We start from the raw sequence: 27,811 nt of genomic DNA on the forward strand, positions 1-27,811 counted from the left end.
TCCGTAGCCAGATTTGTCAATGGCAGTATATGACACTGTGCAGTCAGAATGATACATTTGACGCTGAATGTCGACCCATATCATTCAGTATTTCCTGTGAACTAGGCGTTACTCATATTGTAAACAATGCAACGCTTTGGCTATTGGCCATTGTTGATTAACAAAACCTGTTCTAAGAATAATGTTATAATACGTTACTGGTACAAGTTTGTGTTCCAGATTAGGCGGATTTTACTGTAACAAAGAGACTGTGGATACATTTTGAGCAACGTTATTGTTGCCCAGAACGTGGATTATTGAGACAATCATATTTCATCAGTGTGCCATGAATTCACACAATATTTTTGGTCAACTTTGGGCTAACAGTTTGGTGTACTTCAGCCTTGTTCATATGTTTGTCATTGTTTCTGCAAACGTTGGTAAGTAATTTTAATTGTTCATCTTGACAAGATTTGTAATAGTAGTAAGCTACAACAGCTAGTAACCATGTTATGTTGATAAGTGAAATAGTTTATAGGGCATACACTGAATGCACTTTAGTTATGCTTGTGGTACTGTGGTGTGTTAAATCAATTAAGCGTTACATGCAAACTAATGGCAATTCAAACTAACATTGGGTTCTTGCCTCGTTTGAATACCGATCTTATGGCTAAACTTTTTTGGCAAAGAATTCCATTTGTGTCAACAAATTGAATGTAAGAATGTAAGGGTAAATGAATATAAAATCCGTATGTTTACTTTTTTCGTGTGACCCTTTCTGATGTGATCTTTAATTTGCAGAAGAGTTGTACGATACGAAATCTCGAACAAGCGACCTGCTGTGGACGAAATATCCGGAAAGCGGCGGTGTAAGTTTATTTGTTGTGGAAAAACGTATTACTCGCTGTAGCTTTACCCATGGGCGGGCCGCGTTCCACAGAACAACATGCGGCGTGAGAATCGACTCTATTACCACGCGGCATATCATTAAGTTAATTAGAGCAGCAAATTTGTGGAAACGGACACTAGCCGAGACGAACTTTCTTGTGGACGCGCATTTGTTGTTTCGAAACAATTAAATGGTGTCATAGATTTCTAATGTTACTAATTAAAGACATAAACTATGCTGGACTTCAAAGATGCAATGTTTTACAATCGAATACAATTGTAATACATTTTTTTACAATTCACGCAATATCATGTGAATCTTTCTTTTAGTGTGTCGCCAATATAAGAAATAGAAATACCATGGTGCCTTAGATTGATCACACTTTTTTCCCTACTAGTGGGAAGAAGTAACCGGGTTGAGTTTGGAACGGGATTCAATTCGATATCACCAGGTTTGCAACGCGGTTACCAACCCAAGCAATTGGATACGATCTCCCTACATTGAATCCAAGTAAGCTCATTTGCTACGACACTGGCGACTCTGGCCGACGCTTTGTTTACGATTTGTGCTTCCGTCCGCTCTAGATAACAGCCTGACACTTGGTTTTATTGGCTGTCAAAAGAGGTCTTGCACCGGACGAATTACTGTGTCATGTTTGCTTGGTTTAGTTCGATCTTCGATGTGGCTAAGAATTATTTTCAGAATTCTAATCTTATACAAAAATACCTTTTACATAATTTTCATTATTTTAAGTCCACTTTATAATGTAAAGCAACTTTTCATTTTGTGGAAATGCTGCTTCCTAGTTTGCGTTTTAAGAATGCCATTATTGTTCGGGTCAGATTTCGAGAATTTATAGTGTTACTAAAATACCGTGTATAATTTTACTGGTGTTACTAAGTCCGTGTAGGGTAGGGGTGTCCAAACTGCGACCCGCGGGCCAAATGCGGCCCCCGACGGCATTTTAAGTGGCCCGCGGCTGTTTTTTTTAAAATTGTTTTGCGTATGGCCCGCCATAGTTTGGAACTTTGGATTAAGTTTTTGGGTTTTAGCGATGCTACATCACGCAAAAGCTTTCCATGGAACTTCATTTACCCGCGGTAAAAAGGAAGGTGCTGACTCAACAAAATCACAAAATTTCCTTAAATCCTGTAAATTTGTGTCTTAATTCTGAAAAAACGTTGGCCCGCGGGCATCTTTACCTGGTAAAATTTGGCCCCCGTTAAAAAAAGCTTGGACACCCCTGGTGTAGGGTGTTAAAATGCATTCCTGTGCCAACCTACTCTTTTTTTCAGGGGTGCGAAACGAGCTTATATTGACGTGGAGTTTTCTATGGTAAAATGTGAAGAGTTGCAAACTGGATGTAGCGAAACTTTTAATCTCTTCTACTACGAGTCGGATACCGATCAGTCTTCTAGCACTTTCCCACCATGGAGGGAAAACCCGTATGTGAAGATTGACACGATAGCAGCAGGTGAACGGTTCAGCAACATCGAGTTCAGCAGAGAAGAAGGAATGAACCGCAAAACTTGGACACTAGGTCCGCTTACCAGGTACGGAAATTTTATCACAATTTTCCTGTTCTTCCAGCTTTTTTGTTATAGTTGTTCTGGAAATTGTTACATTAAAATAAATAAAACGTTAATAAATTGGAAAGAACGAACTGTTTTGATTTGAAGCACCTCCATTAAAAGCACTGTTTAGCATTTCCACTGCATAAAAAAAACTGTTTTTAGTCCTGTAGGTAGGAAACATTAGAGCAGGTATTATATATTGATTGTATGTTTCCATTCATGTTCCATCGATTGTTGACCACCAGGCCCATTATGTCTCAAAATGACGGTATTCCAACAGGCGCGGGTTTTATCTGGCAGCTGAGGACAAGGGGGCTTGCATGTCGTTAATGAGAGTGCGCGTCTATTCTTATTATTGCCCGAATGTGACAAACTCGTTGGCCAAGTTTCCTCGAACTGTTGCTGGTAACGACGTCGCTTCTCTGGTGGAAGTTCCGGGAAAATGTGTCCAGTATGCCAACTCCACTGCATTGGAAGGTAAAGTGTCAAATTTTGTTAATTCCAATACAAAATGATTCATTAGCTCAAAATATTACCCATGTTGCCTAATAAATGAATTCATAAAAATTGGTTGTATCTAAAAACTAAACATCGGATTGTTTCTTATTTAGCATCCTTGCTTTGTGTAAATGCTTTGCCAGCAGCTAACGTTACAACGTACAGTAACCCATGAAGCAATAATGACCTCTGCTATCGGCAATTATACTCACAATCACACGGCCTTCCCTTTTCATCTAACAGCACCTCGTTATTACTGCAACAGCAACGGCGAATGGAAGGTCCGCACTGGAGTGTGTCACTGCAAGCCGGGTTATCAAGCAAACAGCCTTCTGACAAGTTGCGAAGGTACGCCTCGTGTTATGGTGCTATTATCAGCATCCATGTGTCGTTAGTGAAGGAATTTCAAGTGGCACTTAATAAGCGAAAGCCGCCGCGATGAGCGGTGACGATGCAAGTCCTGCTGGAGCACTTTCTTATCTACACAAAATTGTACCCTGACGTAACTTGCCATTTCTGTTAGTGAATAAGATTTGAAGGCAGTAGGTCATACAAGACTTCAAAGATTTATTGTTAGATGCAAATTTTTCACTTTCATGTTTTTGGTTTGTTTGTCCAAACAAAGCAAAGCGCTTTAGATTTGTTGGAGTGATAATCTCGTCGAAAATTTACTATTTCCCCATTATATGCTTTTGATCGTTTCACACAGAAATGTCATGGACCAATTCGCCTTTCGATAAGCATCAACTTACGCATGTGCCATAACTTCCGACAACAAATTGCTGAAGGGGCTGCAAAATTTTCGTTAGATGCCATGCTTTTCCCAAAAAGTAAATGTTATATGTCTAGTTAGTACTTTTGGGATGTTTGCACAGTCAAGGCCGAGGCGTCTTACTATCCCCGCAACGACCGTTAATGGTCCCAACTCTTTATGTCTGTATAAGCGTGTCGCGGCATGTCTTGTCAGTCCAACGATCTTGTCGCCACGACAAACAAGGCCACAAGGCAAAAAATTCTTCGGACTATTTTTGTCAGCAAGTATCGAAATCAACAAGCGATCTTGACTGTTTGAAACGCGAGCTTTTTGTGGCTTGGTTAACATTCCTCGCCAGAGGACTAGTCCTGTTGCTTTCGATATCGTGTGTGAGTTGATCGTTAAAAAGTCAAGTGGTTCGTTTCCCTTTGCTTGATTCCACCTGCCGCACGTGACGCTGCCCCTCAAGGGCTCTGGTCTTTTGTTGCATGAGATGGTTTTCTGTTCCACGGGTGTGTTTCATCGCAAATTGTTTTCGTCCCAGGCGACAAGCGCATATGAAGACCATACGTATTTTGTACGTATGCTATTTTAGAAACCAAGACGTCAGTTTATCTTATCTTGCTCCACAAAAAATGCTAACGGTTTAATCTACGATAAATGACAGCATTTCGATTTGTCCTGGCTAATGTCCTATAGACAGGGGTACGCATTAATTTGTTTGCCTTCGAAAGGGTGAACAAATGTATTACATGCCGATAAGGGTTAGAAAACCAATGTCCTTCCAACTATTGAGCCCTGACATATTAATGACCGTATAGTATAAGAACAAGTAGCATGGGATTTGAAACACATGGGGCAAATTATTTGGAATCATTTTAGAATCACTTATCATTCTACACTTGCATCGCTTTAGTAGATATTTACCACTGATACATTTCGAGATATTGGTCTTTCAAGACAAAAATATATTTTTCATGTATAGGTTGTTAATTGCGCCACGTCTATTATGTCTCGTAATGATTTTTCATGTTGGTTTTCATGTTGATCTATAAAGGAACATAGGGTTCGATCCTTGCTATGTTTCCCATTGCGCTATAATTATTACCAGACATTCGGGTCGTGTGACCGAAATTCCTCGCTATGTCCAATAAGCGTTCCCTGTTTGTTGTCGTCCCGACCTTTCACCACATTGGAACAATTCAAACTCCGTAATCCATACTCGCAACAATGCGTCGCGATGTCCCAAAGTGACGTAACGCATCCGACGGGGACTACACGCTTGTGAGATGTTCCAATTCATAACATAATGAGAACGGAATCGTTTGTGTTAAATGTCGCCACACGGACGCCAATGGTGGCGGTTTTGGCGACATTTGCACCATGGAAACCTTCCGTCGCCGCTGTTGTAATTTATGTGCTTGTACAAACTTGTGTATTGTACAAACTTCAGGACCACGGAGAGAAAATTGTTGCACTCAAAGATATTACCATTTTACACGCATAAACTTGAAAATGTAAAGCATTTTTGTGGGACGGTGGTGTAATTGGTCACTCCACGTGTTTTAATAACGTTTGAGTTAGGACGCGATGATAACAAAATATCCTTGTACCTGTTTGGACCAGATTTTCCTACGTGTCATAACAACACTTAAAAAACCTTTACATTAAAAATCAAAAGTTGGTCAATTGTGTTTTAAGCTTTCGAATCGAGCTGGTCCAAACTTTTTTAGTCGATCCACTGACTTGTCGTCAAAGGCATCTGACTTCCTAATGCATTAGGCATCCACATTACGCCCAGCATTTGAATGAAGTAGCTTTGATATTACGTTGGCACTCGCCACGTTTCAGTGCCGCTGCATAACCAATGTGACTGAACTGCTAAGCGTTGCTCCAGCGCGGTCTATTCAGTTGAATTTAGCCGAGGCCAGGACTTAGAAATACTTTCAAATGACGAATAATAATTGCACAACAATCCCAACTTAAACTTTCATGGTTTAATGCTTACTTTTGAAACTTTAAATGTTTTACCGTTGTAATTAAAAGCCTGGGAGGCGTTGCGTGTTGATGTATTGTATTTTACCTACCCAACTGTTCGATGCATTATGTTGTATGTGTTGACGCCAGTCATCTAAAGCCTAATTTTATTAGTTCATAACCAAAGTTAACTGGAATCCTATATAAAAAAATCCTAATAAATGGCATCCTGCTATTTAGGAATAATGTAATTACCCTTATCTCAAGTAGAGACGGTTAACAGTATAACGACTTGTCGCCTGTTTACTCTCCACCCGTCACGAGTGATTTACGTCCCCTTAAACCGATCAATCGATAAAACATGCTTGGATCTGCCACTGGCATGGGTCGCCCTTCCGACATTGCTCGTCACTTGGAAACCGGAGACTTTGACCAACGACAGTTATCGCATTCCATCGCATCTCGGGCTTCGATCGCATATGTGACGTCATTATAGTGTTTTCAGACATTCCGTCTCGATGTTATGCTTCTTTGGGGTTAATGACTTGTTTGGCGTAGCCCTGGGCCTTTTTGTACACATGATATTGCGGGAATTGCACATGTGTGCATATGTATTAACATGTATTTATTCCTTCTCAAAACATGGACTTGTTAGGAAAGCTTACATGAAATTATAACGGTTACGATGTTATGGTTGTTGGCTGTGAAAAAATATTCCATCGTCCAGGCCTGTGCACTCTCGCCTGGTGTTACGTAATGCCACACAAGTGGCTGGATAGAAGGAGAATGCCTTTTCAAGCGATTGCTTATGTTGTTTGTATTTCCACGCACCTATCGCTGACGTCGCTATGGTTATGTGAGTTGAAAGCGGTCGGTTTAGAGATACAGATTTCTTAAAATGACATGTTTTTCCAACGTTCATATCAGCGATTTGCCGCCCCGTACCATGTCTATGATATGCGTTGTGAATTGTTCGAATGTAAGCCCCGATTTTAAAGCAATAACCGCCTTCGAAATGTTTAGATCTAAACCTTAAACACAAGATTAGAGTTTTAACATTTGCAAAGCAGCTTCAGTCGTCGGATGACAGTTCGTGAATCATCGAAAACCACTGTTAACGTTTGGCGCATTACACAGAGCTCACGTCGCCAAGTTCAATTGCCACACAAAGCAGCGCATTCATTATAGAGTCGGGTGTCGCGTAAACACTTTGCCGAAAGCCGAAGGTCGGACGAAAATGAATGCACCGGCGGCGACGACAAGAAGCTTGCGATGTCGATATTCCTTTCGACAACCGCAAAAATGTTCGGCTGTTTGCGGTTTGCCATGTCTTCGCTTGTCCTGTGTTACAATAGCTTGGATAGCCTCGGTTGTTTGAATATGTCAACTGAGTGCAGTTGGTTTTACCGATCTCCGATTGTTAAAAATGGTGCTCCATTTCGAAATGTTTGTGGGACCATTTTTCGATTTCTGTCGACATTTTTAATGAAAATTGTTTTCTTTTTTTCGCACTGTAAGTTCAACCTGCCTTGATGCGGTGTGGATTTAAAAGTTTGGTTAACGAGAGTCATCCTAGAGGTAAATCGATACAGAGGAGAGTCCGCACATATATCGGCCTGCGATCAAGTCGTGCCGTCGAAATTAGCTTTACATCGAAACAGATCAAAAGATTGAATCGAATTATGGCGACACGGCGGAAACGATTTAATGCTGTCCCTCGTTACGCGTGACTGGGTATCAGTGACCCAAAACCCGCAGGTCATAGTCGGGTTTTCTGCAATGGGAATTGGCAAAGTGCCAGGCGATACCTGACACCTGTCACTTGTGTTGTTTGGTTTGACAAGTCGGTTCTGTTTAGTTGTTTGACCTAAAAACTCTTGTCACTGAGTAGAGATACCTGACATGTATTTGTTCACCTTGGCAAGCTTTGCAACAAAATAGGCTAAAATGACTTTCGAAAAGTTGTTCACGAATCGCTGTTGTGTTATTCGCTATTTTAGACAATTATGCTTGTTATAGAAAAACAATTTTCGGCGGTTTCTTTAATTTAGGGTATTTTTACACCTTGAAAGTTAATGAAACCAATTCCCTTTCCATTTTACGAACATTTATCAAATGGAAACTTAAATCCCAGTCCCTTGAAATTAAACTATGTTCCGGCTTAAACGGTTCGCAGCCATAATAATTCTATCATCAGTAAGTTAAGCCCACAACCAGCAGTACTTTCCATCAGCGGGCTTTTAATTCCCACTATAAGAGGCCTTTATTAACCCCAGCGGTTTATCGCAATTAGTTTCCACGCAACTCGAGCCTTTGATGTTTGAAAATCCCTCACCCATATGTGCACTGCGGTGATAAGGCTTTATTATCTCGTTTACAGTCTGCGGCCAGGGAAGATACAAAAGTTCACATGGCAACGAAGAATGTGTGCAATGCCCCGCTCATAGCATAAGTGCTGGGGTTTCGTCGACGCTAAGTTCAACAGGAAAAAAGGCGGCTTCACACTTTTGTGTTTGCGAACCGGCGTATTACCGAACCACCAACGAGGACATTCACTCACCTTGCACAAGTAAGTGTTTTGTGTCTTTTAGTAAAAATAGGAATTCGGGTTGAATAACCAGTGATTGACTGTCGCCTAAATTCAATTTTTTCCCAACCATAGCAATTGTTAGGGGTGTGGCATCCATTAGGTGAGCGTTTAACCCATTTTTTATAAGGTGGGGTCCATCAGGCATACTCTCTCGAAGTGGTAACCAAATAAGCAAGCTTAACAAAATGATTTGTAGGGTCCAAAGTGGCGCCACACATTTTAAACTGACAGTCAACAATTGAATCCCAAACCCAGTGTCCTTTGAACTTGTCATCATGGAGCGATTTGGGAAATGTGTGTAAATTCCAAATTGCGTAACATGCTACTGCTTGCTTACACAATGCAAAGTTACACGTTCGGCAACCATTTATTGTAACTGATGTAATACAGTCTTTGTTTGCTGCAGTTGAAACAATGTACCATTCTTTAAAGGTCAAATGAGCCATACTTGGTGGTGCGAGCTTAGACTTATGGTACATGGTTTCGATATGAAGCTCACATTTAGATGTCAAACACTGTTTAATCTAGGGTTTACAGCAATCACCAAACAAATCGGTTTATATCCGTTTGTTTCACCAAGACATAAAAACCACACATGATAGGTTCGCAGCAAGGCTATGACATTGTTTGTCTAACAAAAAGTGTAAACCCGTCACTTGCATGTAACGTCAACCACCCAAACCGCAACATTTTTGGGACATGAGACAAAAGTTTACGATGCGACATAGATACACATACCTTCGTGATGTTATGTTGTGTGTGTAATTGACAGAAACTTATCTTTGAAAAAAAAACGTGAATAACCTCAATGACCTTGGTATTTTATCTTGCATAGATAACCATGTAAACATTCAATGTTTTGAGAGACAAATTAGGAGACAATTTTATCTCACACATATATTGCAGAATACCTGCAGAACATGTATTTTGCAAACGTGTTTAAAGCGTTTTTTATTATCTTTGTCCTTTTTACATTTCCACCCTCATCTTGTTAGTATCAGGCAAAATGCGCCTAAGATAAACATGTTACTAGTCTTTTTCAATTTGCTGTCGCGATAAGAATGTGTGTAGGTTCAATATTACATGCCCTTGTAACAATACCGTAAGCTTTATTTATATTATTCCATATTACAGAACCACCATCTGAACCAACGTCTGTGACTTTTCATGTCAATCAAACTTTCGTTACAATTAATTGGGCTCCACCCCTCGACGATGGTGGAAGAAATGATGTTTATTATAAGTAAGTTTGAAACATTGGATTGATACTAGCTAATGTTTGTTATCTTGTAGTTTCAAGTTTATGTGCAATTAATTTTTAAAGAGTCTAGTGCTACTATTTACTACAATCTTGCATGGATCTATGCTAGAATATTAGAAAACTCCTAAATTTTTGCCCGTTGTTCGTCTTGAGCTGGCACATTCTAACAAATCCTATTTCACGCCATGCTGTCGTATTCGCTACTTTTCTTGTAAGATGTCCCATTAGTTACAGACGTGAAATGCGATTTGTCAAAGATTTTGTGACAAATAAACTCCCTTTGAATATGTTTAAAAATCATTAAAACGTTTATAGATTCTTGGAGACCAAACTGGCCTTAACCTAAACTTGCAGCAAAATGGTTTTAGAACCACCCGTTTATTTCTTAAACTTTACCGGACACTCTATTTAAAAAAGCTCCAAAAATGATTAGCTTCAGCGAGACCGGATCCAATTTTGTTCTCTTGTCACAACATAGAGCGACTTAGCATATTTCCACGGTGCATCTGTTTGATCTCAAAGGTAAAATGCGCCGTGATAACAACTGAAGTTATTTCGTCGAACCATCACGCAATATCTCGCAGTCCGAAAACCGCAAAAGTTTCAAGGCCAATAAGCACTTGAGAGTGAAGAGTGGCGGATTAAATGCGCAGCGGGTATTTTCTTAACCTTCGCTGTTCATCTAAAGTGCCGAGTGAGTCCTTGCCGTAAATCTAACAACACGCTTTTGTAGCCACAAAAATGCGCGCAAGTATTTCAGCTCTCAAGTACCGATAACTTGACCGTGAATTGGACATCAATATAATTCTTACGAACACAACATCATTCTCTCAGCAGAGAGTCAAACTGTGATGTTAAGAGTCAAACTCTGGATCATAGTAGAGGTGTTGTCAGAACTACTGCATTCAAACCAGTCAACTCGGTGACCCCTTTATTTTAAATAACGAACAACGCTTTTGTTACTACATGTTGGCGTTATATTTGACTAAATCTGTGGAATTTATGGGGACAAACACTACAGGTGTTTTTTGTAGTAACGTACGGGTCAAGTCGATATAAGGCAATAACAAAGTCAACATCATGTGTCTCGTCACTTGTCTTTGTAAACACTGAGGCTATACCTTTAATGTCGTAAAGCAGAAGCTAACAATAAAGCAATAAGGCTCACCAGGTTATAACAAAAACAGATATTTTACTGCCGTTGTTTTCGTTTTTGTAGTGTTTCCTGTGATCTGTGCGAAAGGAGGTCAAAAACTGGAGATGCTGTGCATAACTGCTTTCCATGCGGATCCGGAGTAACTTACAACGTTCCCGGTCATCAAAGGATTAAAGGAACAAGTTTAAAGATCAGCGATTTAAAGCCTTTTTCCAACTACAGATTCAAGGTAGGGTGTTGCAGCATCTGATATAAGTCACGTGTTTGTATGGTTGTCAACATAACATTTTGACTTGGTGCTATGTTATTGCAGGCTTGCTATTAAAACTTGTTTTAAAACTACTGCCATATGACGGATTGAAAATGAGTTTGGCGTACTTGATCCTTGTAATAGACTTGTCAAAATACGATGACATTTTTTGTACACGACTGTTGCTACTTATACATGATGTATTGAACATTCCTTCTGGCGTGTTGCTCTTTTTCGCTTTTCGGGCCCCATGGGAATTACGCTTTGTTGATCCTCCCAGCATATATACCAAAACACCCGCCGCAAAGCCTATAAAGCGCGTAATGAAATTGTAGACACCGCATATATATATAAACCCTCTGTTTTTCAAAGTCTGTTTGAGGGCGGAGCAGCAAATAAATTGGATCTGAACCAATTTACTACAGACCTGGGGTCAACTATGTGCCATTGATTATAGAAAAGCGGATTTGCATTGTCTTGTCGCATTTTGGTGGCTACTTACCGTCCATTTGCGCGGTCTCTGCTTCATTACCTGTGTCTTGGCCTGCATGTATTATTTATCGCGCCTTGGGAGCACCGCGGTCAGTTAGGGTGTTTCAACCTTCAACAAACATGTCACATTTGGATGATTAGGGGTCAATTAACGTCTGTTAATATACCATGAGGTTTGACCAATGACGTAAAAATTGAAAAAATCTCTTTACAGTAATCACTTAAACACGGCTTCTCAAATCGGCAAATATATCACAACAATATTGTATTGGCGTTTTGAAATTAACTAGATTTTTTGTTTGTCCTTTTTTGCTTTTTAGACCACCACGTGGAGTGATGGAGTGAATGATTTATTCTCGTGCACGTATAATGCCCCCGCTTAATTACATTAAAGTATTTTGTATTCCGCTTTTTGCGTGGAGATTAAAAATCACAATAGAAATTGGCCGAAGTATTACTAATTTATAAGACAGCAAAATAATGCGACTGCATAAACCGCTACACATATGTTTGGTTTTAGCTTGTAATATTGCATGTTACTTTTGGGATTTAATTTCCGACATTTTGCAATATTATTTGACCTAATATTTCCTACAGTACAAGACTCATAGCGCACAAATCGATAAAACAATAACATGAATTGTGCTTGTACATATGTTCCCACCCTCCCGCAATCACTAACCAAATGAAATCAGCCTTGCGATCTATATTTTCAACTGTCTCTGCATACAACCTGATGTTAAAACAATTTTCTCACTTTTTACTAATATTTGCCAAAAGTAACAAACATAACGAAAAATTTACACTTAGTAGCCTTGATAAAAATGTCGATTGATTGTGCGGCACAAATGCTTTAATTATAAAAAAAATATGGACAGTTTTGTATGCCCAATAGCTGCATGTCCATCAAACCGTTCTCAATTTTGGTATGATGAACTGGATCAAGTGGACGGTGGCGATATTCGTGTTAGCGATTTCTTATCATATCTTTAGCCTACGCATGTTGATCCCATTCGATTCTGCTTCTACTGGTCAAAAATATAGCAATTATGGGTCCCCTTCCCTGAAGGGGACACATATTGTTTTTGTCCGTATTTTTTTTTCTTTGTTCTTTTTTCTGTCTAACTCTGGCTTGTGAGACCCGTTTGGTCAAGAAAAAGTGCTTGAAATTTATTGAAATTTGGACATAGATATTAATCCAAACTTGGTCCACCTGAAGTTTGACCCCAAATTACCCAGCGGTTCACCCACAGGCCCCCGAAACGTAAAATTTTTAACGCTGGTTTGTAACGCTCGTTTGGTCAAGAAAAAGTGCTTTAAATTTATTGAAATTTGGACACATGTTAGATATTAATCCAAACTTGGTCCACCTGAAGTTTGACCCCGATTGACCCAGCGGTTCACCCACAGGCTCCCGAAACGTACATTTTTTAACGCTGGTTTGTAACGCTGGTTTGGTAAAGAAAAAGTACTTCAAATTTATTCAAATTTGGACATATCTTAGTTATCAACTTGATTCTCTAGAAGTTTGACCCCGAATGACCCAGCGGTTCACCCACAGGCCCCCGAAACGTAAATGTGTCTAACGCTCGTTTGGTCAAGAAAGACACTGTAGGCAGAAGTACCAAGAGAGTAACTCACTGGTTTACGATAGCGGGAGGGCTCAGCTTGACGTCGGACAGACGTTCTACGAGACGTCGTTTCAGTGATTAGAAATCAGCTGTTGTGCACAGCAATGCTATGTCATTTTATTAAGTTATCACTCACGTTTTTAGTTTTGGCGAAGGTTTTACACCTATGACGTGATTTAAACCTAATAACCGTACTTCGGTTTTGTATATGTCAAGCAAAACTTTGTTAATCGAAGTAAAGATGAAAAAGTTAACTTGACTTTTTTGCCAAATAAATGTTTTTTTAAATGCTCGTTGTCAGGTTGGCCGCCGCATGATCACGGGTTACTTAAGGTCAACTAGTAGGTATTACAAACACAGTTCAGACCTTTCTTTCGTCATAACGTAGCGTTTTTTTTTTGACAATCAATTTAGGAGTCAATACTCATGTATAAATTAGGCTTAACAGTATTGTTGAACACCAAGGACGGCGTGCTATTGAAAACGGTGTCAAAAGTCAAACAGTCGTTTGGCGTGTGCACACTGAGAGGTTACTACAGGTCAATGGTACTTGTGTCAATATCTGGATCAAAGCAAGAGATTAGATTAAAGTATTTGTTACGTTTTTTAATGTTTTTGTAATTACATGACAATAAGAGTGCAAAAAGAATACGAACAATTTTTTGTTGTTGGGTTAATGCTTTCTAAAAATTTGTCCTTGAGAATCTAAAAATCACCGCAACATTTGTTTACTGTAAATCTGCACAAACGCGCGTGTGGGGACCCATTTGTTTTTGTTTACAAAAACAATCATATGTGTAGATCAAATGATGTGTATAGTAAATTGCTAAATATCGTATAGAATATATAAAATGGAAGTATATCAGAAAGCCACTCTTCTAGTTTCACGGTAATTTTTAAATGTCTTGGAAATCAATTTGTTGACAATACCAAGTCTATGTCGCTTAAATCTAGTCACATTGTAACATAAAATTCTTGCCACATCGATGTCACATAAATTTCTTGCGGCATGCCGAAATTACTTTCCGTGAAAAAATATTTAATATAGGCCCGATAAAAACGGTTTCTACCACACGACAAAACAAAATGGGTTTTATAAATTCACTGCCAAGTGTGCTCCAATTTCGATATGCATTGGGACAAAATTGGATTTATTTTTAGGCCCATTGCCAAAAATTCAGGTGGTCACTTTTCTTAACTATGGTGACACAAGGGTATTCATAAAATGCGTTTAACAAACGGAAGCCGAAAACTTTATAATATGTAGTGCTCGAAAACTCCACGTGACACGACATAACTTGTCGGCGATCATGGAAGTCCTTTCGGTTTAGTAATCGCGCGCACGACTCACAATATAGCACAAGCGCGTAATCGCCAAGTTATAAAATATTAATGAGTTTCCAGTGGCCAAAATACGCTTATAAATCGCTGCTGGGCGCCCGTGTCGCTTGACTTGTTTGCATGATTGAGTTGCTCTGTTGTGAGCCGCTTGTTAGTGACGTGCGTCGAGCGATCGGGCAATCCATCACTTCCTAAATCAGGTCTATGTGATTCAATTTGAAGTCTGGTGTTCAGCTTGAACTAGGCTGCTCGCCGAATCTGTGGAAGTAAAATGAAGAACGGATACAACGGAAGCACGGTTATGTCACGCAAAAACCTTAACGTTAAACCGCTTTCAGGCTGTATACTCATTTTAATAAACGAAAAGTATTCGCATGTACAGTTTTTTAAAAACAGTTTAGTCGCGGACTGTGAACGCCCAGTTAGTTTGTCTTGTTTACGGTTAGTTACAAAAAAACCAATAAACAAAGAATTATAAAATTAGCACTTGTGTTAGTGCTATGTACAACAAAAAAATGGCTTTCGGTACTGAGACTCCTATTTCTCTTCATTTCTCGTGCTTTGTTTTAGAAAAAAATGGGTTCTAACAGGTAGCCGAGGTTAAATGTCATGGTTTAGTCGGTTGCATACGACGAGCTCCTTGCATTATTCACCACGGGAGAGTTTGTTGATCCTGTTTGTCTGATAAGGGCGCATTAATAGGCTTATTGGGGGACGCTATTGCCAAAGGGTAAGTGCATTAAACAATCGGGTTTTCCATCACACACCGGAGACAACCTCCGCTATGGGACCAACTAATTCGCAACGTCAATGTGTCGCAAGTACTAGCCTCGATGCGCTCACGTTTGTGTCCTGGTTTTAGTTTTTACTGAGAGAGTTTTTACTGTTTTTCCTTAGATCTTTGCAATGAACGGAGTGAGTGCCTCAAGCGAAACGGCTCCGGAGCGCGCTCTAGTGTTTGCAGTCACCCCGGAAGCAGGTAAGAGGCACATGTGTAAAAAATTGGCTTTTCTGTTGAAAAATGAACATATTTGCTGGATTGGTCTCGTTTGAGTTCATGCCACTTGGGCGACAAAACTAAAATAGATTTTTGACATCTTTTTTGTCCAACACGTTAAAGGTGTGTCTGAAAATCCCGCCTTCTGTCCACAGCTTGCCAATATCCACATTCAGGATAAGATTTGTAATAGTACTTGTTGGACATATTCGCGAATATCACTTAAATCCATGGATTTACAACGAACCCACATTTCGTTTTCTGACTCGTGTTTGATCGCATGCCTTTATACATCACATTGGCCGCAAAAGCAATCGTAGCATTTCGATTCCGACTTGCTTAATCTGCCGCCTTCGAAACATGTTCGCCACTGACTTCTCGCGACGCAAATCGGCAAAACGTGACGGATTTGCCGCCGTTCTCTCGTGGCAACAAACAGATAATCCCTGGTTTTAGCGACGCGAAACCTGCCAAGTTCTTATCCTGGCGTCGCGTAGCAGCGACACGTTTACTCCTATGTGTATAAATAGGCGTTTGACACGCGTGTTGATACACAAGCGTACAAAAAACTCAACCTGCTTCATATTCTGTTTCCCATATCACTTTAAATTGCAGCAAAGTTAGACAACTTTTACGCTCACATTTAAATTGACAAACAGCAGCTTTCCAATTTACGTGAGTTTAATCAAGGAGTCAGGTTATTGCAGCGACAGAGTTCGACCCTGGGTTAATCGGATTTCTGGCGCGCGATCTTGTTGATAAGAGAACGCGTGAACCGGCCTGGCGCAGGATGGCTTGCGGTGAGCACCCGCCGATCCGGATTAAAGCAGCCATCAACGCTTCGGGCACAACAATGCGTCTTCTTGTTTAATGCCAATATAGCAGACGGGCAGGTGCACTTGTCATGTTAGGTCCATTTTGAAAGCCTTTGCTGCATGTCACACAAAGAAAAAAAGGTTCAGTTTTCAGGTTGTCTGACATTTTTTTTGTTAATTATGCATGGTAATTTTTTCAGCAGTAACTCAAAGATTATATTAACAGATTAAAAAATAAAGTTGTAATTTGTCCAAAAATGTAACTTATTGAGTTGGACTTTGTTTTTTTAAGAATGGTCATGTATTTAATGCACTTTTTTGATCCCAATAACGTAACGCTAAACCGATTTCAAACTTGAATAGTTGATAAAACGTATGTTTACCAAATTCCGGTCAAAATAGCTTTGAAAACCTTTGCGTTCCTTGTTATGACATCATCGCTATGCAGTCGCTGATAAGAAACCTCACTGAAATTCATCCTGTTGCTCTATGATAGTGGTGTACCGTGGAATGTCGGGGGATGGCACTGCAGCATATCTGTGGCAAAAAAGTTCATCGTCCCTTTGGCGATAGATTATATCTTGATGCACATAGCTCGCATTTTTGCACTCCTCTGCCAAAAGATTGCTGTCCGTCATTTGGAGTTAATTAGCGGCAACTTGTACACATATGGCCTCTTGTTGCAGGGACATATATGGCATCAATATGCCCTGCGAACATATAATACTGGGCATCATATATTTTGAAAATAAACAATCCGGTATGATTGGCGTGCAAAGCAAAGAAAAATAACCTAAGGTTCTGTGCATATGAATGGCGTAAACGAACCATACATAATACACAAAAAATGTATCGATAAAAGTTTAAAGCAGGGATGGGCAACCTTTTTTACTGTAGAGCCAATTATAAATGTCAAAAATGATCGAGGGCCGCACATGTGCATAACACAAAGTGATTTTGCTTTGTTTCTTACCAAATATGCTTAACTACAAGTATAATTCGTATTTGATTCTAGCCACATTTTGCCAGATCGCAGAAAACTAGCATCAGGCACATTAATCAGCTCAAAAATATGTAATATTTGGACTCGTTTGCCAGTACTTTTGAAATCCAAGCGTCTCTGCGGGCCGCACAAGCTCTAATGAAGGGCCGCAGGTTGCCCACCCCTGGTTTAAAGTCATCGAATTTTAATTAAATTTCGTGTGTTGTGTACAACGTCGGACAGTGGTGTCACTTGCAATTATCGTTAGGGTCAGCTTAAAAATTCCCTAATCACTAAAAACATTAAGTAACGAAAACAGGATTTCCTTAAGATGGAAGTCACCACGACGTTAAAACCGTCGCCCTCTACTGCTTCTGAGTTTACATTTTTAAACCGAACTGTTTGACCCACAGCAGCGTGGTGGCACGCAGCGGGAACCACTAATGTTGTGAGTGTTCATAAACATCGATACGTGGAATTGGGACGGGACTTTGCACCGGTATGCCCTGTTTACTTCATACGACTCCGCACACCGTAAATGCACCGGCTCTCACCACTTAAGGTTGATATTGGTAATTTGTGACCTTTCAAATTTTAACCACCTCAAAAAACCTTACTGGTACAAAGAAATGGGAGCCAGTACCGTTCTCAAAACGATAATTGATTAAAAAATCCAGCCACAAATATATTAAATTTCATTTACGTTTTAGAACGGTCTTTTTGGAGAAGAATCGTGTATGTTAAAATCTTACCGATCTCTCCTTAGTGTTCAGATGTTTGTGGTCTCCTGATTCGAGACGTAAACATTCGGGTCATTGTAAATTTTCTAGGTCAGCAATCCGTCGATCCGGGGGCCATGCACGGTAAATTCACCCAGTGTAGAATTACAAAGACGCGCACTTGTTAAAATGACCATGAACGTACAAGTGTTGCAAGTTGGAGGTGGTTTTGCCTGTTCTCAGCTTGTCGCTTGTATTTGGGCGTTCAAAGGTCCTCGTTCGTCATCACATGAAAAGCCTTTGGTTTGGGTTTGTGGGAAAGTTTCAACAGATGCGTTTCCCCTGGGAGTTGCTAAAATCCTATGAAATATTTGTAAAAAGGTATTGGCGCCATAGCTTTATTAAAATCATGCCTGTCAGTGTTGATCCCTTTAAAGTTTTCTGTTAAAAAATAATTCACTTGAAGGTATGCATAACAAACTTTTCATAACAAACATCAAATCAAATCAAATGTATTTTGCTTCAAAATGTTTGCCTTTGCCATATATACGCTTTAGAAATTACATCCCCAGCGGATTTATAATGATTCACAATGGAACAGTGTAAAAACTAATAATGCACTGCTAAATGTCACGCGTTTGACGCATTCCCTAACGGCATTGAGACACCTCATCAATTCCCTCTGGCACAAACCACCAAAATGACGTCTTCTAAGTTTGCTTGCGCCGAAACCCGACACTCACAGAAAGCAATAAGAAGACCAACAGACGGATGCATTTGAAACACGATTCCAACGAACTTACTGTTCACCCGGTGAACCCTCCATTTAGAAAGAAAGCAGGGGCACCAAATTAAATTAGTGTGCCTTGAAATCGTATCGCTTACGATAATGTCTGAATGACACCACATCGCCAAGACAACGCAAACCCGACATTCCCCAGCCATTCCCACGCTAAGAAAATACAAGCTTTGCAGAAGCTTTTCTACACTTTTTGGTTTCTGTCTCTTCAGTTCATGTATACACAGGAAACAGTGCTATTCGGCATCAATGTCTCGGCTGTCATGTTTTGAGCAAAATACACGACAAAATGGTCACTTTGTGCGCCTTAAGGGGTCTGCCTTGATATGAAGCGATGCATCGAGCGTTGTTGGTACGACGAAAGCTTGTAGTGATGCCAAAAAAACTCGTTCCATCGATTTTCCAATCGCAGTGCAGGGAGGCTTATTGTTGCTGAGGAAAACCTATGTATGACATAATATTAGGCGTGGGCCAACATTACTGGAGTGGCAAGACCAGTTTTGACTCTTTATTGACTTGACTCATTTTATTTGATGGAAAGGTGCTAATTTAATGCTTTACAAATACGCATTTTTGATATAACTCGTAAATTATAAAAAATCGGATCCAAAACCAGTTTATGGAAAAGAAAATGTTTAAATTTAAAGCTAAACGACTTAAGCCGTATGGAACGTAAGTTTCATAATTTGGACTTGCCAAAACACACAACTTGTTTTCACATGGGATTTAGCCTTGGGTGGCCTCCTGTGCTATAAACCCTCCTTTCCAATTTAAAGTTGTCAGGCCTCAGACCGCAGTGTGTACATTCCACAGTGGCGCAGAAAACATCGTCGCGTGCTGTTGATACAACACAAGTTTTGAGCAAACACGTTTTCATCTTATTCCCTAACACCTCTAATTATTTTGATTATATCTCCGAAAAAGTCCAAACCATTGGTGATTCGTGCGAACCGCTTGACATTTCAGGCATTCTTATCATTCAGAGTGGACAGGGCGCCGTCCAGCGCGTGTTTTGACCAGCGGCTTACAACCGGTTTACTGTGTGCGACCTTTTCGAGCGTGCGTGCCACATACGTAAGTCCGCGGTATTTCGCGACTGTTTGTTGCTGTTTTCGCAGTCGCAGGAGAATCTACGGCCAGAAATGATGATGCTGCTGTAGGTTTGAACACGGCACGAACCCGCCCCTATGAGTAAAATCGTATTCTCCAATAACCGGAATTTGTGCAACATTTCCATAAATAGATTGGATGTTTGCGTCGCGAGTTTATCGCAATTTGGCATTTTTACGTAAACTGATTAAACTGCGATTTCCCTAAACTTATTAACTTAGTGAAACACGAGAAGGGGATAAGCGTTTAAATGTTACGTTAAAAACCTGCTATGCGACGTGTTACTTGGAACTGCTACAGAACGCCATATGCAACACAACACTAAATAAGAAAAGAAAAGTGACGCCCCACGCAATGAAGCTGGCATTTTGTTGACAAAACAATTATGTTGACCAGTTTTTAAATGTTAGGAAATGTTTACGTTGAACTAATTTTTTTTTTCAAAATGTGTAGCTTGTATATTAGCATAGAGTGAAGGCCATACACCATCGGTATGCAGCAACCCGGCCGGCCTTTTAGTTTTAAACAAAATCTTTACTCACTTCTGTTGATTTCGATATTTTAAATCGGTTGAATTTTTTGATTTTGCAATCAAATCTTTACATTTACAGAACCTTCGGCTATTATTGACCCTCGTGCCGTTTCAACGTTTGATCGCAATTTTACGTTATCCTGGTCGAAGCCTCTACTTCCCAATGGAATGATCACCAAGTACCAACTAGTGTGCGATGATGTTACTGCAACGAATGGAAAATTTGCTGCCAGCATTAAAAGTGACAAAGCACCGCTTTTGTTGGAGGTAATCTTTGTTAAATTAAGTAAGAATTTCCGATCAAACTTCAGTATAAGTATTATTAAGTTTTGGCTTGAGTGCAATAATGTTAGTGCTCTACAGACTGAAAACCAGACCATTACTGTGGCAAGTCTAAAGCCTGGTCACATCTATATTGCTCGTGTACGCGCAGCGACATCTACCGGATACGGTCCATACAGCGAACTTGTCACTATCAGGACAACACAAAGTAAGTGGATAAGTGTAAAAATAAATAAATTACAAACATATTGCAGCATGATAGATTGACTTGGAATGTTATTGACAAGTGAATAATCAGAATTGTCTTTTCTTATTTCGCTCTGAATTAAACTTTCAGGTTCATCTGATGTGAATCGATCGCAGTCACCTATCGGTTTAATTATTGGTATTGGAGTTGGGGCTTGCGTTATATTGCTGGCAATGTTAGCTTTCTGCTACTACAGGTAAACAAAACCCTTGTTTGTGATTCTTTGTTTATTGTAACTGAGAATGGAAAGTATTTTCCAACTAAAAAGATATGTCAATAAATTTACATGGAATATATATATTTCGTGTAAACATTAGTCAAATGATTCTGGGTCTGATATTGTTTAGTATATTCACTATCAGTTTTTTGCCATACTGGAACCAAATATTCGTAAATTTCTAGAAAACAAAACATCAGCCGAGAACGCATGAGCAACGAGTCATCGTCCGAAGAAAAAGCCCCCTTTACTGGTTCAAAAGAAGATAACCTTATAGGTATTGAGTAAATTGTTGTGGTTTATAATATTTTGTAATTCAACGTATAATTTTCCTCTGGTATGATAGTGAGGTTGCCTTCAATCGGAGGACCACGCATATATGTGGAGTATCCGGATCCGCACAAAGCTGTTCGCGACTTTCACTGCGAAATCGACATCTCTGACTTGTCTATTGAAGAAACAATCGGGAGAGGTACGAAAGGTTTTGCTGTACCAACTGCAATAAGTCTTTTTCCAACACAATTGTATACCCTACCTTATTTATTCCAAGTAGCTAACACACATTTCAATGGTAGTCCTCAAAAATAAGTTTTGCAAACTATAAACAAAAGGATCAATAATAGTGTAAAAGTTGACTTTTCTTTTTTCGAAGGACAAAACTATTGCAAGGAACAAATACCAGATAAACATTTGTGATCCAGAGTGGTTGGTTTCCTGTTCAAACTATTTCACACGTCTGGAAATAATTCCAAAACGCCACAACCAAATAACTCTTCTTGCAACTACTGTTTGTGTGTTGATATGTTTACATAAGCTCCTCTGACCTTAGGTGAGTTTGGTGAAGTTTGTCGCGGCCAATATCACTGCGGGGAGGTAGATGTTTGTGTCGCTGTGAAAAGGCTGAAACAGGGAGCGGACGCTAAGGATCAACTGAACTTTCTTAAAGAAGCTTCAACCATGGCTCAGTTCTCACATCCCAACGTTGTGCAACTAAAGGGCGTCGTCACCAAAAGTACGTGTATCTTATTTTAATGATTTACTTATTTCAAGCTTCATTGGGTAGCGGGAGTTTGTTTTACCGTAAGTTTCTTATTCTCTTATTATTCTAAATCTAAGCAACCTATCAATCCTTTCAAAAGAGTAGGTACATTATAAAGAGTAAGAAGAATTGGAGCTTCCTCTTACTAATTCGGATTTATGAATTCCACCAAATTTTGCATTTTTTACGGAAATGCACCTCTAAATAACAGGATCTTAAGAAGGAAAAAGCATTTTCCTTACATAGTTTTCAAGAAAATATTTTCAGCTTTGTAAGAACTGTTGTTTCAGAAGGTTGGGACTGTTGTCTAGAAACCAATATTATTTTACAACAAACCCGTTTTCAATTTGTTTTTTAATCTGTAAAAGTTTTAAAACTCAACACAATAAAGTACAGTAATGCTGACAAACTCAAACACGCCTTTATTAAAGTTTACGCAATCAACGTTATTCGTCAACCAACAAACACTAACCGCACAATAAACGCCTTCACCCATGCGTTGACTGCCAAAACGCCAGATTCCCTCATAATCTGTATTGACACGATTCAATCGGTCTGGAATAACGTCAGGGCGAAGGTAGGCAGCAAAACAAAATCGTTTCGAAGACGTCATCTCACACGCCTATTTATCTGAATTATGACAGGCACCTCTGCGTCACCTAGCGGTCATACTTGCGTTTATCTGATTTTACGAGGGGCTTGAGAGCTGCCAAAGCAAGCAGCTTTGCCAGAATGAGGAACCTCCGCACGCCGCGAGCTGTTTTTGCACCGTGATTCACAGCTTTAACGTCGGAAGTGGGATCTGCTATATCTCGCGCAGTTATATCTTCGGCGAAAATCTGGCGTGCGCGTGATACGACAAAACCCGTTCGTCTGTCGAGCTTCGCTTGTTAAGCTTATGGCTGCTTAAGCGTAAATGACAGGTCACGGCTATTTGCCGATCGTTATCTCAGTGGCTCTGGACGCCTGTGCCCTTTATAGTGGAGTTCGTAAACTCGCTTCAGGCAAGCCTAATTTACTCGCTGTTTTTGTAAGCTAGATGTCGCCGTACGTCAAAGTATCGTCATTATACCTTCCGTGACAAAAAGTGAGGAACACCATCGAAGGATAAAAAACTTACATTCAAGTTTTCAACTGATTAAGCATACTTTGTGCAATTTGCTAATATTATTTTTTAAATTTATTTGCGTGTTTTTGCTGTTTCACTGTTTTGTTTAATTTGATCATAATTCAGTGTTTGACGCACTTGTAACTTAACAAGATAAAGCTGTTAAAAAGTGTATCCATGATTGCTGTCAATCAAATGTAAAACGCAAATTTTCCCATCCTCTCGACCTCAGCGAAAGTGATTCCTACATGCATTAGGGGGAATACCCTTCCCCGTACGGACGTGCGCAGTGTCTCGATTTCACCTCACCGTATGTTTACAGCACACCGCCACTTAATCCTAACCTACACAATCGGCAAGCAGCAAACACCGACAATCGAATTTCTCTTGCACTTTTGCTGTACTTCGCGGAAATCTTCTGTTTTGATTTGACCAAATGTTGCTTTGATTTGACAAGGTCCGTTTTTTGCAGGTCGTCCACAGATGATCGTGACCGAGTACATGGAGAACGGCTCGCTTGACGTATTCCTTAAGGTAAGTTTCTCGTCTATTTACAATTCCGCTCACCAGTTTCGGCGAAAGCATTGCGAACTGACCACACGATTTACCCAATATGGTGAAGGTTGTTGCTGTTGATTGATAACACTATAGGTTTCTATAAAGGTGAAACTTGTTTTGACAACTTGTGGAAGTGGGGCTTTCAAAAAGTACTGAAATCTATAAATGCCGCGGACAGAAATTTAAAAACAGTTTTGTAGTTTTACGACAATACAACTTAAATTTTGATTGCAAAAAGTGTCTGACAGGATTGCCTTTTTTACGATTAGCTACATCTTTTAATAACATTCTAGAGAATCACTAAAAATTGTGAGTGAAATGGCACACAAATTGTGCGTTATTTCATCAGTATCGATCAAATAGCACAAGGGCACAACAATTGATATCGATCCCACTATCCTTTTGCTTAATACAACACCTTTGATGCGCATTACAGGTTATATGGGTCTCTGATCTGATTAATACATTTGAAAAAGATGATCACGAATGTAAATGTATGCAGTGGGATATAAAATTTTGAAATGCTTTTAACAGAATCACACGGATACGTTGTCGATGGTTCAGCTGCTTCAGATGTTGAAAGGCATCGCAAGTGGTATGAGATATCTCTCCAGCATGAAATACGTCCACCGCGATTTGGCAGCCAGGAACATTCTCGTCAACTCAGATCTCGTCTGCAAAGTCTCTGATTTCGGTCTTTCCAGGACTCTCGAAAACGACCCCCATGCCACGTATACGACACAGGTATATAGATTGGAACCACGTTTTGCTGCAGAAGGGTCTAAATGTTGTCAATTTTGTGTTTATTTTTCTAAAACTGAATTGTCATTTTAGGGTGGGAAAATTGCAATCCGCTGGACAGCGCCGGAATGCATACGTTTCCGTAAGTTTACGTCCAACAGTGACGTATGGAGTTACGGCATTGTCATGTGGGAGGTGATGTCATACGGCGAAAAGCCTTACTGGGATATGAGCAACCAAGAAGTGATTGAGTCAATCGACGAAGGATACAGATTACCAGCTCCATATGTGAGTAATTACGAAATCACATCACTAAAATCAGCGTTGCTCAGTATGGAATTTGCCTTGGAGTTATCTGGTAGAATGTTAGGAATCTTGCTCAACTGCGACGTGTTTAAAACGTCATAGACGCCATGAAGATTTTATCGATAAACACAAAACCGCCAAAATATTTTGGGTTAATTTTTGGAATTTTGGCGATAGATTGTCACTGCGTAGGAGGCAATTCCGCTGGCATTTATTTTTTCCAGTTAGTACTTTGCGTGAACTACTTTTAATAAGTATTCATCCCACAGTATCATTTTTTTTTTAAATCCATTGTTTGAACCATGTCCTCGATTGAACCCTCAGCTTTCAAAGTTTGATTTACTTGAAGCTAAGAAAACAAGAAAGCGTGCGTCGACATTTTCTGCTTTTAATGTCACCACACCTCGCAGGTTAATCCCGTGTTATAAACGAATGAAGACTGTGTGCAAACACTGCAAATGCCTAAGACATTAGTTGCCTAAAAGATCGCAAGTGATGATTTCACTCACGTACTGTATTAAAAAGCAACCCATTAGTGATGTGATTTCTTATTAAATGTGATGTATCTCAGAATTCGGGAACATATCTGACCGTAAAGTCATGTAAAGTAACATTTAAGTTTAGTTTTCTACCAAACAACTTGTGATAGATTGCGCAGTCATACATTTGCAGTTTCAAACTTTACATGCAGCGTCAACACACAGTCCTTGTATTAATTAATGGCCGTTGTTGGTGATTCATGTACATAAATTATTTCCACAATTTAAATAAATTTGCATGCAGTTACAGTAGATGCCGTTTCTCCTTACAGATCCGAAACCATAAATCATTCCAGCCTTTCGTTACTAAACCAAAAGTTTTCTAAATGTGGTGTAACACGAGAAACTGTAAACTACCCAAGAACGTTTGGGGTGTGTTTTCAGACGGGTTGTGTAGTAATAGTGGTTCCTCTTCGACAAGACTTTTACAAGTTTAAGACCAGTTCCGATTTCTCGAAGTCTGCGTGCATGGGCTGAAGTCTATATTTTTTTCTGTTTTGATTTAAAATAAGGGTTTATTTTTCTGCAGGACTGTCCTGTCTGTCTTCACCAACTGATGGTAGAATGTTGGGCATTTGATGCTAAGCACCGACCCACTATGAACGACATATATCAACGACTGGACGCTTTACTTGAAACTCCGTCCAATCTGTCTGATCGCAACTTGGAACAACCCACCACACCAACAACCGAAACAGCAATGTATGTCCATAGAAATGGTTGAATTGAAACAAGATTACTTTAGGCTTTAAGTAAAAATTTACAATTTTTTTTTCGCGTTTAGTGGTTTTTGTTAAAGCAAGGACAGTATGTATATATTTCGTTACCGTATAAACAACTTTAGAAATTTTGACTCGAAATTAAACCTAATGCCTCATATAATCGTCACATACGGCGTCAAATTGTTACATTTAGTTTACTCATCTAATTTCCTGTTAATCTAAAATAAATCTCTTAAACCTAATATCTCTGTTGTTGTTTTTATAGTCCAATCAGCATCCCGGCCTAAATGCTACCAGCACATCGCCGTGCCGTCATACCAAGGATGACGCACCCGTTAGACTTCCGAGAAAAGTTGTGGTTGTTCGTGCGGGAAGTCATTGTCGTTTCCAAATGAAGTTCATTTGTCTTCCGCTAAATGTTCCTTTCATTTCCATATTCCGTGCATTAGGATATTACCAGGGATTGAGTGGGTTAATACATTAAACATGTCGATAATAAGAGTCAGCCCAAGATACGAAGTAAACCATGCATGTAACACTCCTATAGCATATGACAATATTAAAACCCCTAACCCATACGTCGCATATTTTCCACTGCCCGCGTCATTATTTTATGCGTACTATATTACATAAAATATTGGGTAAGTTTTGTAGTGATTTTAGGCAAAGAAATATTTTATTGCACAAAAGCAGCCATTGTCTAAAGTTTTATTGCACCAGTTATTGCTTCCATTTACACACATACATTTTTTCATTAGTTGTTAATTTAGAAAATTTTGTTATTCCTGTTGGATCACCACGCCGAAAAGCTTTGTTATGTTGAAACAACACCAGCATTTACGTCTTCTTTATTTTTCTCTTTTCCTTTACTGATCGTCATTATTCATTGCGTTTGAATATGTTTATTTATTTTTCGCCATTTTTGCGGCGCCTATCTGCTTTGTTTCTTTTTGTTGCATTAAAAGTTTTTGTTACGAATTACTGTCAATCTGTTCAACCACTTTTAAGTAGCCACAATTTTACGGCTATTACGCTTTCAGGGAAGACTTGACAGACAATAGCAAAATACGCTAGACGCAGTCAAGCCCGCCTTTCTGTGTTTTGCGACGATGTTTCCTTAGCAATTAGCAGGTGTGTTCGATGGTGAGGACCAACAAGTCGAAACTGTGTTGTTAAACAAACAGGGGTGATCTGCTTACAAACTGTTGCAGACAGTTTGGTTAGAGAACAATAGTGCCCAAACATAAAACTGTTAAGTAAACATAAACTTTCACAACTAAATGTTTTTCGGGAATCCGTTTCACAGTGAGCAATCGACTTTAAGATTTCGGCGAAAACAAAGTTTCAATAAACAATATTACAATACAGGAATTTGTTTCATAGGAGACTATTACAGCCATAATGTCAAGTAACAACATACGCCCAAATTAGTTTGCAAATTCTATTCGATTTACCAATTTTCAACACCAAAGCAACACAACAGATATTTATTTTCAAAAGGATTTATTGCAGCTGTTCTGATGAAATCAAATTTGTTTTCCAAATGCATTTTATCTTTTGTGATTTAAGACAATGGTTTTTATTGTCGATTTGTGCATGATAACTTAGTTCTGTATATACCGCATTGTGATTCACATGTGTATTGATTCTGAAGTAAATCTTCACGGCATTTTGTTTGTGCAATTTTGTCTGTGCGTTTGTGGAGA

The 27,811-nt window shown here is 39.4% G+C and overlaps 1 protein-coding gene across 1 annotated transcript; it reads left to right on the plus strand.

Moving 5' to 3' along the window:
• The first annotated feature begins 198 nt into the window (after positions 1 to 198).
• On the plus strand, positions 199 to 27,083 carry LOC145227982 (ephrin type-A receptor 7-like). Its single transcript, XM_080092950.1, has 21 exons — positions 199 to 419; positions 781 to 848; positions 1,266 to 1,378; positions 2,164 to 2,421; positions 2,723 to 2,919; positions 3,184 to 3,288; positions 8,052 to 8,240; positions 9,396 to 9,504; positions 10,742 to 10,907; positions 15,290 to 15,371; positions 20,426 to 20,613; positions 20,710 to 20,836; positions 20,966 to 21,071; positions 21,278 to 21,369; positions 21,439 to 21,564; positions 21,922 to 22,104; positions 23,712 to 23,773; positions 24,332 to 24,541; positions 24,632 to 24,826; positions 25,913 to 26,085; positions 26,371 to 27,083. The coding sequence occupies exons 1-21, from the start codon at positions 326 to 328 to the stop codon at positions 26,390 to 26,392; spliced, it is 2,865 nt and encodes a 954-aa protein (XP_079949076.1). The 5' UTR covers positions 199 to 325; the 3' UTR covers positions 26,393 to 27,083.
• The last annotated feature ends 728 nt before the right edge of the window (positions 27,084 to 27,811 follow it).

Source organism: Phallusia mammillata, chromosome 5 (genome assembly GCF_965637545.1).
Source record: "Phallusia mammillata chromosome 5, kaPhaMamm4.hap1.1, whole genome shotgun sequence".
NCBI classification, from domain to species: domain Eukaryota; kingdom Metazoa; phylum Chordata; class Ascidiacea; order Phlebobranchia; family Ascidiidae; genus Phallusia; species Phallusia mammillata.